The following is a 15,479-nucleotide window of genomic DNA, read 5'->3' as shown; positions in this document are numbered from 1 at the left end:
CATGTCGTTCTTGAGGGTCTTCATCTCGGTTGCGTCGTCTTGAAGGTTGTGACAATCGCAATGTCTCATCCGGTAAGTCAGCAAACGAAGGTTCTTGAGTTGAATCCACTGGTTGTTGGCTCTCCATCTAATTAGCGTCACAAATGCAAAGAAGTTACAAACAAGGCTAGAAAATTGAATGTTATCTTGCCTCAATCTTGTCTCTTTTATAAGAGAGATTTTCATCTTGGTTTTGATGGATGTCGTTGATGAAAAACTTTGACTTTAGCTGATGCATTTGCTAGATTCCTGGATGGCTCCCATGTGCGTTCACTAATATCATATCCGTGCCAATGAACAAGATATTTCAGCTTATTTCGGCGCCGCCTTGAGTCTAATATCTCTTCCACCTCAAATTCTTCATTATTATTTACTTCTATAGGAGGCGGTGGCATTTGTCTTCTTCTTTGTATATCCACTGTCTTATATGATTCAAGAAGAGACACGTGGAATACAGGATGGATCTTCATTGACTCCGGTAGATGTAACCGATATGCAACTGGGTTGATCTGTTCAGAAACAGAAAAGGGGCCAAGCCTACGATAGTCCAACTTGTCACAAGGTCGAGTAGTCTTGATATTGCGACGAAGTAGCCATACCTTATCACCCACGTTGAGTTGTGGTTGCTCCTTACGATATAGATCTGCGTTTATCTTTTGTCGTTCTTGAGCTTCCTTCAATTGCGTCTTCATTATTGCATGTAACTCTGACAACCGATTTGCCATATCTTCTGCTGCAGGATTATCAACTTTTGAAAAATCAAAAGTATCAAGTCGTGGATGATAGCCATAATTGGCAAAGAAAGGTGTTTGTTGCATGGAAGAATGTACCGTATTATTATAAGCAAACTCTGCCAATGGCAGAAGGGTTGTCCAATCATCTTGTTGGTAGTTGATAGTACACCTTAAATATTGCTCCAAGACTTGGTTTACGTGCTCTGTTTGTCCATCAGTTTGAGGATGGAAAGTCGAAGATAGCTTTATGTCCACTTTTAAAATCTTGAAAAGGGTCCTCCAGAATCTTGACACAAATTGAGTTCCCCTATCTGATATAATATCTTTAGGTAATCCATGATAGCGATAGATATTATCAATGAAAAGCTTAGCTGTTTCTTTACCTGTGATAGATTTTGTACATGGCACAAAATGTGCCATCTTGGTGAAACGATCTACTATCACAAATATAGAATCATAAGATCTTGAGCTTGGAAGATCTGTGATGAAATCCATAGAAACAGAAGACCATGGTTGTTCTGGTATAGGTAATGGCTGAAGAAGTCCGTAAGGTCGATGACGAGGAATTTTTGATCTTGAACAAATATCACATGATTGTACAAAGTCTTTGACTGACTTCCACATTTGTGGCCACCAAAAATCTCTTGATATGAGTTCCAAAGTCTTATTATATCCAAAGTGCCCTGCTGCTGGAAAGTGATGACTTGCTTGAAGAACACGTAAACGTGCTTCTCCTTCTGGAATATATAGGCGTCCTTCAAAATATAATAGATTATTCTTGAACTCGAACTTAGAAGGATCATGAGACTTGGAAGAATTATTCTCGATATCATAAATAAGAGGGTCTGAGGACATACTGGACTGGATTTCCTTGAGAAAAGTTGAATCAACAGTCAATGTTGATTTCATTGCTCGGAGATGAAATTGCTCCGGTTTCAAGAAGACCGTTCTTTGTTGCTCAAAAGCTGCATCTCCTTCTTTTGGTGCAAAATAAGAACGTCTAGATAGGGCATCGGACAAATCTTGTTGTTTTCCTGGCCGATAAGTGATAATGAATTCGAATCTTGACAAAGACATACTCCAACGAGCTTGACGACGATTCAACACGCGTGCTGACATGAAATACTCGAGGTTCTTGTGATCTATATACACAGTGACTAGTCTAGAAGCGCCTTCTAGATAATGACGCCATTCTTGAAAGGAATCCACGATCGCAAGAAGTTCTTTATCGTGGATCTCATAATTGATCTCGGCTGCTGAGAATTTTCTTGAATGAAAAGCTATCGGATGAAGTTTGTCATCTGTTCCCATTTGTGATAAAACTGCACCCAAGGCAAAATCTGATGCATTTGTTTCCATAAAAAATGCCTTGAAAAAGTCAACACGATATAAGACTGGTGCAGAGACAAACGATGTCTTCAAGGCTTCAAATGCTGCTTCCGCTTCTTGATTCCATTGGAATTTATCTCTACTAGTCAAGCGTGTAAGTGGAGCTGCAAATCATGAGAAATCTTTGATGAAGATCCGATAGTAATTGGCAAATCCCAAGAAACATTGGACATCTCTTACTGTCCTTGGAATCTTCTAATCCATGATTGTTTGGACTTTCTTAGAATCCATCATGAGACCATCATTTGAAATGATGTATCCTAAAAAGTCAACTTGAGTAGTGTGAAATACACACTTTTCCATCTTGGCGTACAATCCTGCATCTCTAAGTTTTTGTAATACTTGACGAACATGTATTTCATGTTCTTCGACATTCTTAGAATAGATCAGGATATCGTCTAAATAGCAGACGACAAAATTGTCTAAGAATTCACGAAATATATCATTCATGAGATGTTGAAAAGCAGCTGGTGCATTCGTGAGTCCAAAGGGCATGACATTATATTCGAAATGTCCATACCTGGTTCGAAACGCAGTCTTCCATTCATCTTATATGAAGAATCCCCGAATTCGTGCCAAATGCTTCTTCTCTTATTGTCCCAACTCTCAGAACAGATGCAAAATTATAGATATGTGATCCATGGTAATAAGATCTACAATGAAGAGTGAACCCGCTTATTGAGACTGACGAAACGTGGCTCCACTCCTTCAGAAGCTCTGACTCGTAAATTTGTGTAGGTTGTGGATCACCTAGTGTTACTGTCGTGGCAGGTCATTCATACTAATTAAACCTGCATTTACTTATCCTATAAGCGGCATCCTCTTGAGATCTAACCCGAACCTGATCATCACTGGTTTCAAAGAAATTACTTTCAATCTAGTGATACAACTTGAAAGAGATTGAAAATGACTTCTATGTGAATACCTTCAGTCTTAGGATTAGTCTTAAACTTCCTGATCTAACAAACTGTATTCCCATTGGCTTGTTGCACTTCCTCTCTCAAGAAACTGTGATGATGGTGAAGATTGGATAATGTATAGGATGCACACAAGGTTAGATATAGAAGAAAAATGGTGTTGGCTGTAGCACATGAGAAAAACGGTGACAGTTACTAAATGATCTCGATGGCTAGAGAGAACTATAGATTGTGAGGAGTAAGGCCAATCGCTCAAATCATGTTCAACAACTCTTGACCAAGACTGTACGAGCAGAGCGAGAACGTTTCTTTTGTGGACGAGGGCTACCACAACAGAACATGAGCCAGGATGGGAGCTTCACCATGTCAGAGTTGATGAATCTAGAGGGCATCTCGAATTTTTCAATTTGGAAGATACAAATCTGCATGCTGATGCAGCGCGAAGCGCTCTGGCAGCTACTACAAACTGGACCAACATAGGAAAAAAAAGTGATCATTGTTGACGTCAGATCACCAAAAGTCTAAGCCGTAGAAGAACGAGACAAATACAAGGCAATGGCGATTATTATCATGTCCGTGAAGAATGCAGAAATTTATCATATTGCAGAATGTAATGACCCAACAAATGCGTGGAAGATCCTACCCACAATGTACGAAGGACAGAATGCGGTACATACTATGCAATTACTAAACACTCTCTACACACTACAAATGCAAGAAGGTACACCAATTGAGGAGTTCATACGGTGTATCAAAGAAACTGCAATTCAATTAGCAACGGTCGGCGAAGAAATTCAAGGCAACAAGTTGGTTCATCTAACGCTTAATATATTCCCCACGAGCTATGAAGACTTCATACAAGACATCGTAGGCCAAGAGCAACTTCAAAATTTCAAAAACCTATGTAGCAGGCTCTTATATGAAGAACAAAGACAAAAAGCAAGACTAAACGATCGAGAAGAGTCTTTAATGATTCAAAGCTTCAAACGCCACCCAAGAAGCTAAAGGAACTACAGAAGACAGGAACAAGAAGAGCGACCTTGAAGATATGGATTAGGAGAGTTCTTAAGCAACAATCAGTACAAGAGCCCGCAACGAAACGGGAGGTGCAACAATTGCAACAAGTGGGAATACTATGTTAGAGAGTGTCCCCGACCAAGAAAAGTTAGACGAGTAGAAACAAACAGGAGTCCAAGCGAATCTAAAAACGAAAAGTAACAAACAACACCAAGGTTAGAAGAAATCGGAAGAAGAGGCTGAACCAGAGTTCTTCATTGTAGCAATGCTGGCATTCAACCTCGAGCATGACGACCAATATTGGTATTTAGACAATAGAGCCACCGTCCATGTCATCGGCACCAAGTCAAACTTGCATTCCATCTGAACTAATGCCACATTCTGAAATCCAATCAGTAGCAGGCAATTCGCACGAAGTAAGAAGAGAAGGAACAGTAATGGTTCAATACGGCAATTTAGTGAAAGAAATTTCAAGATTGCTACATGTAACAGGAGTTCAAAAGTATCTTCTTTCGGTGGGAATAATTACCGATAGAGGGTGCGCGATGATCTTTACGTCAAGTGGCTGCTGGATCATGACAAATAGTAAGCCAACAACAATAGTCAGCGAAGGAGTCCGCAACTCAGCCACCTGACTGTACCGCTTGTCTGTCCTCAGCAAACCAACCGCACCACCTCAACTTACACCGCCTCAACTCGAGGCAAATCTGACCGAGCAAGGTAACACAATCCTTTTGCATAGAAGACTCCGGCACATAAACTTCCACACCTTCTACAATTTGTCAATGGCCACGCACGTCAAAGGCATACCGTACATCTCTTTAATTAAGCCGTTTTGTCACGAATGCATTCAAGGAAAATCAACAAAGGCAATCGCACCAAAGGAGAGTACTACCCGAGCATTGAACAAACACTACCTGCTCCATACAGATCTATGCGGTCCGTGCTCACAAACCTCGCAAAGCAATTCCAGGTACTTCTTTACCATCATAGCTGATTACAGAAGGATGACATGGGTTTTCTTCTTGAAAAATAAGAGCTCAACTTTCACTAAGTTCAAGGGATTTCATGCCTACATAGAAGGCGAGGGCCAACATTAAATTAAAATCCTTCGCAAAAATAAGGGTGGTGAGTTCATGTCCAAAGAATTTTTGGAATTCTACGAGTAAGTTGGGATCAAACGACATTTGACTGCACCGCATACTCCACACCAAAATGGAGTGGCAAAACAAATGAATAGAACTATTCTTGATCGAGCCAGAACCATGGCCATAGAAACATTGCTCCCTCTCGATCTTTGGCCAGAGCAGTCGCCACCGCAGTGTACCTCGTAAACATCACACCCATACAATCAAATGGGGAAACACCGCCACTTTATAAGTACACAGAAAGGGACATTGACCTTGGCCATTTGCGAGTATTCGGGTGCACAACATACGTGCATCTTCGGACGAAACAAACAAAACTAAAATCACGTACAATATGTATGATGGTAGGTTACGACCAAGCATTAAAGGCCTATCGCCTCTACCACTTCACCAAGTATAAGATTTTCATAACGAAGGACGTAAAATTCAACGAGTCAAAAATGGCAACCACCAAACCTGTCTTCACGCACATGTTACCAGCCGAAGTAACGATAATCCCTTTGCAACTTCAAAATGAACACAGCAAATCAAAATTGATAGAACACCATAATTAGCCACATCAAAATAGAGAAGAGCCATCACAAAGCAAAGTGAATCGAGGTTTCGTACTTGAGACAAATACAGAGGTCACGTAAGTGTTTGACATTGTTAAGATCATAGACCCTGTGACCACCACCACTGCAAGAGAATCTTCATAAGGATGCGCACGACAACAACAAGCAACTGCACCTACTTGAACCTTAACCAAATTACGGAGAGCACCAACCAAGGCTATAGACTACGCCTTCTCCTTCATCGCCACACCAAAATCTAAAGACTTCAAGATTGCAAATCAGCACTCCGGGTGGCGCAAAGTAATGGTGGAGGAAAATTAAGCATTTAGATGTCAAGGCCGCATATCTAAATGGCACCATTACGGAAGAGGTCTTCATGACACAACCACAAGATTTCATGCAACCGGGAAATAAATACTTGGTCTACAGATTGCAGAAGGCAATCTATAAGTTGAAACACTCCGGCCGAGCGTGGTACCTGGATATCGATGGCTTTTGGCACAATATCGACCTCAAGCAAAGTAAACATGACCACAACCTGCACATAAAGACCACTTACAAAAAACATTATGTTACACTCATATTGTATGTGGATGATATAATGTTTAAAAGTGACGCAATTGTAGAGCTCAGAAGCCTCAAAACCCCTCCACAAATAAAATACAAGATGTTCGCACTTGAAACACTATCACTTTATATAGGACTCAAATTTCAGTATAACAAGACGGGAAGCTTCGTTTTCCAAGAATACTGCACTGAACAACTCCTCCATAAGTTTGGCATGCAGACGTGCAACCCCTCACTCATGCTGATGGACAACAACATCAAGCTTCAGCAGCAGATGGACTCCCCATCAACCGACCGGCATGCATACCAAAGCCTGGTAGGTAGTTTAATATTCATGATTCACTCCCGTCCCGACGTTCCTTATTTTGATTCCACACTGAGCAGATTCATGACTTCTCTGCTCTTGGCCCACATGGATGCCGCCAAGAGAGTGCTACGATATCTCTGAGGCACAACAAAGTTTGGAATTCTTTTCGCAGGCACCAATAAACTGGACCTGCATGCATTCTCTGATTTGGACTAGGTGCACAACCCTGACATGCAAAAATCAACATCCAGAATATTGTTAAAATTTAAAAGTGCACCGATTTTATGGAAAAGTAAGCTCCAATCCACCGTTGCAATGTCTACGATAGAAGCTAAATATCGTACTTTCACAGAGGCTGCAAAAGAAATAACATGGGCGCGAGGATTGCTTACAGATTTGGGCATCCCATTGAAAGGACCAACGACACTCCTCTACAATAATTTAGGAGCTCTTAAACTTGTCAAAAACCTAGTACTACACTCACGCACCAAGCATATAGAATTACAACATCATTTTATTGGGGAGAAAACAGCAGTTGGAAACATCGAAGTAGTTTTCATACCCATAGACATCCAGGAGGCGGGCATCTTCACTAAACCCATAGGGCAAACAAAGTTCGACCACATGGCAATAAAAATAGGATTATACAATCCCAAAATGAACCAAGATTTTGAACATCCAGCCACGACAGATCTTCCTCCATGCACAACTTCCGCATAGAATCATCAAGTATTATTTCACCAGCATTGGAATCAAGACTCTCGTCATCCCTAAAATTCTTCACAAAAGAATCCAAATCCTCTCGCAAAAGCTCTCTAAAGACTGCCACATTTTACCGGTACCTCACATGCACAGGCACTCTGTCGTGCCCCATCTTTCCAGCATAATAAACATGCCCGATAGTGTCGAGCCTTGTGAAGTCCGCGGCACACCAATCCAAAGTCAAACTAATCTCCTCATACCATCACTTACTCGCACGCCTCAGTTGAAGAAGGAGATAACAGTCGTCCAGAGAGCTAATCTTTGGCCAAATCAACTTACAAATCAAGCAATTAGGAAGGCCAAGTTTAGTGCATCAATTAATTGTGAAGCAAACAAAACCCTCAATAATACCCCCTCAAGAATCTCAAACGAATTTGTAACTACACGACAACATAACTCGACAAGATCACACAACACAAGGAGAAGCAATTTCAAAGTCGATAACCTCTTAACGTCAGCACACAACGCCATGATCGATCCTAAGGAAAAGACAGAGAAAAACAAAACAGGGAGAGTATCATCACACTTCCTGAAAAGAAAGCACACAAGGACTGATGCGAGTGATAGAGTCGGCAAGAAGTACACATCAGCCTCCTTAATGCCACCTAAGATCACCGTAGGAGCAAGATGACAACTAGGACTAACCTCCATCAAGTAGACTAGCCAATTCACCTAAGTAGCCATCAGTATTTACTCGCCCGCAGTTTCACTCGAAGCAACACCATAACGAGCTACATCACCCCCTTCCTATGACTGCAATAGTCGTTACGTAATAAGGCAAGTTGAATAGCAACTTGCTATGCATGTAAATACCAGCCTCGAAGCCCACAATCTTCAATGAAATAGAGATGGTATTTTCATTCCACATTCAGAGATGAGAATGTGTATCTGTCAACAATGCATTCATTAAGAGTGTGAAGCCTTTGTAAATCCCCAAATTTTCGATGACAGTTTTTACTTGTGAGTCCTCAACAATTACTTTTGCAACAGCCGTTTATCTTTGACAAATGGTTTCTGAACTATTCTTGGTAAAGAATTTTTCGTCACGAAATCAATCGACTGATAAACAGTTCTATGATAGCTCCAATCTCTGCACCCTGAGCAAGATGCAAAAAGTAAGTTTTTAATTGCTAATTCATGTCATATCGAGTTGAATAGTAACATCCAACAGTTTAAGACAGGAGTTACTCAGAAGAGCGCTGACTTTTTGGTCCTAAGCAGCACATCGTGCTTGAGCCATGCTTGAGCCAGTAATCTTTCTAGTTGCCCTCACATTTAGACACCAATATTGATCTATTGGAGGAGGGAGAATACCTGGCGTGTGATGAGACGGTAGTCCCGATTGTTAATCCTGTGTGCATAACAAGAACTTCGCAAGTTAGAAACTGTAGCAGCATGGCCTGAAACCATTCTCAGTGACTGTTCAAAATCTCTCTGATTTCAATATATCCTATGAACATTGATGAACGTCTGTATATGCGACTTAATTGCATTGAACCAGAAGGTAGGCAGATACGTAGTAGGAAGAAAATATTAAAGTTCATTCAATCGTCTAAAAATAGAATTTGCAAGATGATACACACATGTTGCCAGTAACAATGGATGCGACAGCAACCGAATGCCCCCAACTACAGATTTGTGTGAACGGAATCCGCATAAGTAATTCCTGTTCTCATACATGTTGCAGAGTCAAGTCAGTGTTACAAAATTATAAACTTTTTACAGCCCACAAACTGAAATATCAAACTCCTCCAAAGATACCATTCTTCTCTGTGCGAAGCAAAAGGAAAATCAAGTAACAATTCACAAGGACGCACTAATTATATCTCAGGTATGCATGCATGGGGACTGTCCAGTTTTAATGATTCGTCACAAGAGAAAATGCCAAGAGAGCTTATTTGCAAGAAGGGACTTAACAAAGACAGAGTAAAAATATTGAGACATTGACGCAATTCTCCTATTAAGTGACTGCCTCTTGTGATGTAGTGATGGCATTTCTAATGAATGTTAAGCACCTGACCTTGGTAACTGAATCAGCAAAGTGGACACCCATTGCATTGATAGCCAGAAACAGTTCTTCTGGAAATGTTTTATCACCCTTTTGCTGTGTTATAAGAATTTCACAACTCGTGAGAACAAGTATCAATTCTAGTTTCGAAGCATCAAGATGTCTAGGTGTCGTATTAGCCACACTTGTAAGAAGAATGAGAGGAAAAGCATTCCTTGCCGTAATTACACCTCGGATAGCTAATTAGAACATCATGTAACGGCATTCTAATTATTCATTAATAAAATGAAAAAAAATATGGTAAATGATTTAATTTTCCTTTTTGACGACGTTTCAGGATTCTCCATTGTCGAAGGTTATAGCTCTGTTGTTAGCAACTTCTGGACTACACATAGTGTTCTGCATGCTTAAGGAAAGGACACATACCTTCACAAAGATCCAGGTCGACTGGTAGAGTGGACATCTGCTTTTCAGATATTCGATATAGTCGGACATGCGCAAAAGCTTGTTGGACTCCTTCGGCAAAGATTGCAAGGCTTTTAAAATCTCAGCCCGCCATTCTTCTCGATTTCCAGCGATGAACTCTTTCGGTTCATATTTGTGCATGTCTACTCCTCTGCATAGGCCCATACTGGACGTTGGTAATGATCTGTTGAATAAGAAGAGCTTCGTTTGGTTTAAAATTGAAGTACATCCAAACTACTTAGAAGATAAAACGACCTTAACGATTTCTCGGTAAATTTCTTCATTTCATCAAGATCTACCCGCAGTTGTAAAGCTCCTAACATCAACGCATCTCTTGCTTTGAGCAGATACGCCCCAGTCATCACTTCGTGCACTGCCTGCATCTCGATTCGAAACAAACAATAATCTGTTATGCACCAATTAGCTTCACGGCCCCCAAACCAGATGCATGCGAGTGAATTCTGAAATAATGAGAAAAAAATTTAAGTGCAACGCTTAGCAAGTTTGGACATGAAAACCCAGTCAACAGGAGTATGGTCGCTCATGAATTATCCGAATACAAGGAATGTTTTGAAGATTTGAGTAGTTTACTTGGTAGTAATCAAATCGAATTGACGCATCCTTCACCGTCTGATCAATTGGAACTGGTCCATCGAGAAACAACTTTCTCTTTAACGTAAGGCGTCCCTTCTTATTGCCTACCAGGGTGGGAATACTAGACAAGTCGTTGGCCTCATCGACCTTCGAAAAGCCACAACAGTGTTAACTTGTTCAAACTACCTGTTGATATGAAATATTTAGACGCATTCCGACATTGGAAACGGTTTTTAACAAGTCAAGCCTATATCATGTCATTTGTTAAAGAAACTCAAAGACTCTAGCGCTACAATTTTGGGGCTGCAACGCCAGTATCAACAGTCATATGTCCACCTCTACCAATTTTAATGAACGCTCCTTGAATTTTGAGCACTGTAAAGCAGTAGGATGAAGAAGTTAAAGAAATACATCATCTACAGGTGCCCTGGTAGCAAAGAAAAATTTGATCTTCGACATCAGGCGCCAGTCTTCAAGACTTTGTAGTTTTAAATTGATGTTCCAACCATTCTGTATGTCGACTATATACCCAAGCTGGGGACAAAGCTTCTCAACTGCCTCAACCATTCACAATATTCCAAATCAGCAAGCCATCAAGAAATACTTAACGGTCAGGAGCCAGAATGACACCGCAGGTTTCCTACAAACAATAAAACCTGCGGTGTCTTGAAGATCTCTCACCCTAGACTCTAAAGAGAACAATTTGAAAAGCCAAGGCAAGATGCAAATACAGCGGATTTTTCCTTAATGATAAGCAAATTGGGTAGAAAGTGCTATGATTGTTCGTGGGCCTAAAATTGTCACCTGCCGGAACTCGAAGTTCTTCAAAAAGCTTTAAAACATGCAAACGAAATGGAAATCTGGATTAAACATTGGGATATCATACCACCATCTGTACCACTCTGAAAGATTCCATACTGAGATGGGTCCGGCAGTCCAATCTCCTCGGCCATATCGTGCGACACCTCAGATGAGGATGTCATGGTGTGCATCGAGCGTACCTTCAATCACAATTACTAACGTCTTTCTAAGCAAGACCTTGATTTTCTTATTTCGTAAGTCATTGGTCTTCAAGTCTGCATAATTACGCAATCTGATGCTCTCATGACAATTAATTTTTCGTTGACTATTAAATAAGTGGGAAATGTAAATTACTTCAGTACATCGAAAAACTTAATGACTGTAACTCCAGGTATCAAGTTTAAGTTTGAAGGTAATTGAACGAATTAGATTTGTCAGCGTATAAAGCATTCGACCAAATTTCATTTCGCTAAAGGCTAACCTCTAAAGTCATCCCTCTTCAGTGACTTGACATGTTTCGGTTGCATGATATCACTGAACTTCACAAAACATGATGTAAAATGTGAAAATTTCAGAGTACGATGATTACTAAAGAAATACCTGACTAGATCCATCGGGTAGATATATATTCACAGGAATTTGTGTCTCACTCTGTTTCCAGATACGTGCAGAAAGAGGAAATTTTATTTTTTCAAAGTTAAGATTAGTATTTCAGAAATGAATTGATTAATATTTACATCTTGTTTTAGATTCAAAAAATAAAATTAAGATACGTACCACTTTTTGACAGACAGATGCATAAGTTAGCAATAACTTGAACTTATAGAAGACGCATTGAGGAATAGGACAAAAAAGTCAACGATACATTAGCTGCAACGAAAAAGGATGCAAAAGACGTAAAGTTGGACACTGACCCGAATGGCTTCAATTTCATCAGGTGCAGGGAGAAAGTAGCGAGACCCAGACTTTGCTACTCGCTGCAAGCGCTCAAGGCATCTCTGGGCCTGCTCATCCCCTTTGAACCCTTTCACTGCCCCAATGGCTACCTGCATGCCTCTTCAACGCATCAAGCTAAATCAACTGTAGTTGAACTTGCTGGGACAATCAAATGCAAAGGATGCCTCATTAATATATGACATTCTCCTTGAGCAATATAACCTGTTGGAAATGACCCTCCAAAGCTGGCAGAAAATCCTTTGATGGTGGAAAGCTGCTGCAACAGAGCAATAGAAGTTCCCATCCCTTTTTTTCTTGGACCCTGACACAGATGTTTTCAAAGATAGAAAATTTCAGCATCCATTCATTCAGCTGTAGTCTCACAAATTCGTAAGAGACAAAAGAATTTATCCTTAGAATTCCAGCTCAACTCGCATTTAATAGGTACAATTAAGGATAAGAATGTTACTCATTCATGATGTAGTTGGTCTGTCGGCAGAGCTGGCAATATATCTCATCACGAAGGTCCGGCCGACTAATTCCTGCCGATAGAATCTGATACGCATGCTTGAACTTGGTAGCAGTGCCTCGTATGATTTCCATGTATGCCAAGATGTCTGCTCATTCGTCATCATCACCAAGAAAATATTGAATCAGAAGTCCGTATGTGTACGAAGATAAAAGAGATCATGAGACGGACTGTGCAGACACAAGAGAATTGAGCAAATTGTACTGAAAGAGGGATGTCAGGGGTTTGGGTCTTCAAACCTCATCAGATAGGCATTGAAAGAAATTGAGTGTGTAGACCAGCTAATCCTAAAAAGACAGATTACAAGCTAAATTTACGTGCAAAGATCGTGACGGCCGCCCATGTCGTCCTCACACCGTGTAGGTCTTTCAGCAACGGACGGCTAATCTCTTTCTGAATGTACCCAAGAGCTTGATCAGGAGGTGTTACAATATTTCGTCCAGACAATGCCGAGAAGGAAAGGTTAAAACGTTTAGCAATTTAGTAAGCCTTGACCATGCTACTGAGATTGGATCGTTTTAGCAATTCATGATTCTCACCTTTGAACTTCATTGAGTCTAATCACAATATTGAGAGCTAAAAGTACCGGAGTGAATCGCAAACACTTGTTTAAGTGTTCCTTCGAAAGATCTTTATCCAATCTACCAAACTCAAAATAAACTCTAGCAAATCCTTCGTAAGATAGTGTCTTCACTCGAATGCCGACAGATGATAGAAAGAACCTCCTGCAGACAACCACATATCTGGATCAGGAAAACAAAGTCTGCTTCCCCAAATGCAGGAGACATCGGTGAATCAATTTTCATGTTTGTTGAATTCAAGAGAGACTGCACAACCAAAAGTACCTAATCCTCCACATACTTTAAGTTGCATCTCAAAAGATTAAAGTATTGCTAAGGAACAAGATGCAAACCCTGCTGGAGATGTCGAGCGAGTTTGACTTTGATCCTGGCTCAGCGACTCGTCTCGAGAAGATCTGCGGACGTCCATTAGTTGTGACTCTCTTGGAGAACCCATCCCCTTCGACCCTCTTGGCAGACTCATCTGCTGTGAACCTCTTGGTATTCCCATCTGCTGTGATCCTCTTGGCATTCCCATCTGCTGTGACTCTCTTGGCGGCCCCTTCTGCAGTGACGGTCTTGCAGCGATCAGAGATCCTCGCTCTGGCATTGGCATATTCTGCGATGCTGGTGGTATCAATGGTGCATAGGATAACGGTTGTGGTGCATTCTGCTGAGGATGTAAATGCTGCAAACTTTGCTGCATATAGTTTTGCTGTGGATATTGGCGTTGTGGTACGGACACATTGGTCTGCTGGCCTTGTGCACTCAATTGTGGCTGTTGGGCGTTCTGGTATTCTTGAGAGTACTGGCGTTGAAGCAAGTCTTGCGACGGCTGCTGAAATTGCGTGTTAGAATAATTCTGCGGTTGAAAATTCTGAGAAAGAGATTGGGGTTGGGGTTGCACGAGGTTTCTACTCTGATGATTACCGTAGGGTCCACTCATTGTTCAAATCATTCAAGCATCCAACTGTGCCACGTCAAGTCACTCAGATCAACCTCACAAAGAGTTTCTCAATTCATAACCATTATCACGAACTGTTCTCCGAAATGCGAGGGCAAAAAAATACGTATTCTACTGTCACCTACCTTCACCCAAATTTCAAAACAGTACCCACATGGACAAAATTCGCTGTGGGCACATCAACCTGCACCAGAATACATATCGCCCGACCACACACATACTCTCACTATCGTGCTCACAACCCGACACTCGCTGAACCTTCACTCTTCAATAACCCGTAACAATCTTAGCAAACAATGGGGCGTTTCTTCGACATCGACATTAATTCATGATCCATGAAAGGACCTTCCCTCACGTCAGATCTACAAGAAGCCCATCGGTTATAAAGATACAACCCTAAAAAAGCTTCACTGATCCATGCTCCGCTGATGAGTGACAAGAACTCCACTGCATGGAAAAATCACCTATCCTTCACAGAGAAAACTGGATTCTAAACTGCCAATCCCTCGGTCATCGCATCACGAAAGCATCCATGCATAGCTTCCAGCAATGGATTTCTTGCCGAGTTGCCAGATTTAAAAGAAGCTGCCAGCCAGTGACTCATTTTAAAAAGGAAGGATTCTCAATGTGATTTCAGGTCCCATGCTGCCGGACTCACAAGATCGGTTACTCAGGGGTGGTAACTTAACACAGTCGATGAGGCTTTGATTATGAAATGCACAACCGAGACCGACAGGGAGACTTTTCCAGAAATTAGGGTTATAGAGCTTCGACTTCTCTCCTCTCCCTCCCTGCTTTGTGACTTATGCATGTAATACAAATCGTCTTGTGGTGTGCACAATTTCTTATTGATGTATGGTTAAAAGAAATTCAGAAACAATATAACATACAAGACTCTTTTACTAGTATTATTATATAGGATATATATTTGTGTTTATATATATATATATATATATAGTAATTAGTATAATCCATAATTCTATGTTGTTGACACAAAAAAGCTCTAAAAGTTAAATTTGCAATTGCTAAGCCAAAAATTGATCATTCCTAAAGAAATGTTTATCAAAAAGAATATATATGTATATATATATATATATATACACATATATGCATAATAATAAAACCATTTATGTTAGTTATATTGTATAATTTATAGATTAATTTCTTTGTGTGCTTTATCTCTTATGT

General features: G+C 40.6%; 2 protein-coding genes across 8 annotated transcripts; both read right to left on the bottom strand.

Moving 5' to 3' along the window:
• Window positions 1–4,115: 4,115 nt before the first annotated feature.
• On the bottom strand, window positions 4,116–8,146 carry LOC141045477 (uncharacterized). Of its 5 annotated transcripts, XR_016503189.1 has the most exons (7): window positions 6,673–6,812; window positions 6,277–6,336; window positions 5,854–5,922; window positions 5,701–5,750; window positions 5,014–5,423; window positions 4,626–4,868; window positions 4,116–4,459 (listed from the first exon to the last, which is right to left on the bottom strand). XR_016503189.1 is itself a non-coding variant. In XM_073534466.2 (5 exons), exons 1-5 carry the CDS (start codon window positions 6,699–6,701, stop codon window positions 5,137–5,139), a joined length of 495 nt encoding a protein of 164 aa, XP_073390567.1. In that variant the 5' UTR covers window positions 6,702–6,812; the 3' UTR covers window positions 4,116–5,136. The 5 variants fall into 5 exon arrangements, 3 of the variants coding, with proteins under 3 accessions (XP_073390567.1, XP_073390572.1, XP_090106997.1); XR_016503187.1 differs by having other exon boundaries at window positions 4,116–4,868; XM_073534466.2 differs by having other exon boundaries at window positions 4,116–5,423.
• A 175-nt stretch (window positions 8,147–8,321) lies between these two features.
• Window positions 8,322–15,162, bottom strand: LOC112288743 (uncharacterized). Of its 3 annotated transcripts, none has more exons than XM_024533379.3 (16): window positions 13,681–15,162; window positions 13,354–13,492; window positions 13,085–13,160; window positions 12,708–12,855; window positions 12,461–12,560; window positions 12,217–12,348; window positions 11,903–11,953; window positions 11,388–11,502; window positions 10,913–11,055; window positions 10,499–10,648; window positions 10,163–10,284; window positions 9,869–10,058; window positions 9,450–9,538; window positions 9,018–9,100; window positions 8,749–8,785; window positions 8,322–8,531 (listed from the first exon to the last, which is right to left on the bottom strand). In XM_024533379.3, coding segments are annotated over exons 1-15 (2,133 nt in total). In that variant the 5' UTR covers window positions 14,274–15,162; the 3' UTR covers window positions 8,322–8,531; window positions 8,749–8,783. The 3 variants fall into 3 exon arrangements, with proteins under 3 accessions (XP_024389147.1, XP_024389041.1, XP_024389138.1); XM_024533273.3 differs by having other exon boundaries at window positions 9,455–9,538; window positions 13,681–15,159; XM_024533370.3 differs by lacking the exon at window positions 11,903–11,953 and having other exon boundaries at window positions 9,455–9,538; window positions 13,681–15,159.
• Window positions 15,163–15,479: the final 317 nt, after the last annotated feature.

This window comes from Physcomitrium patens, chromosome 1 (genome assembly GCF_059467195.1).
Source record: "Physcomitrium patens ecotype Gransden chromosome 1, ASM5946719v1, whole genome shotgun sequence".
NCBI classification, from domain to species: Eukaryota; Viridiplantae; Streptophyta; class Bryopsida; order Funariales; family Funariaceae; genus Physcomitrium; species Physcomitrium patens.
The sequence above is the reverse complement of the archived record's forward strand: the minus strand, read 5'-3'. Positions and strand labels throughout refer to the sequence as shown.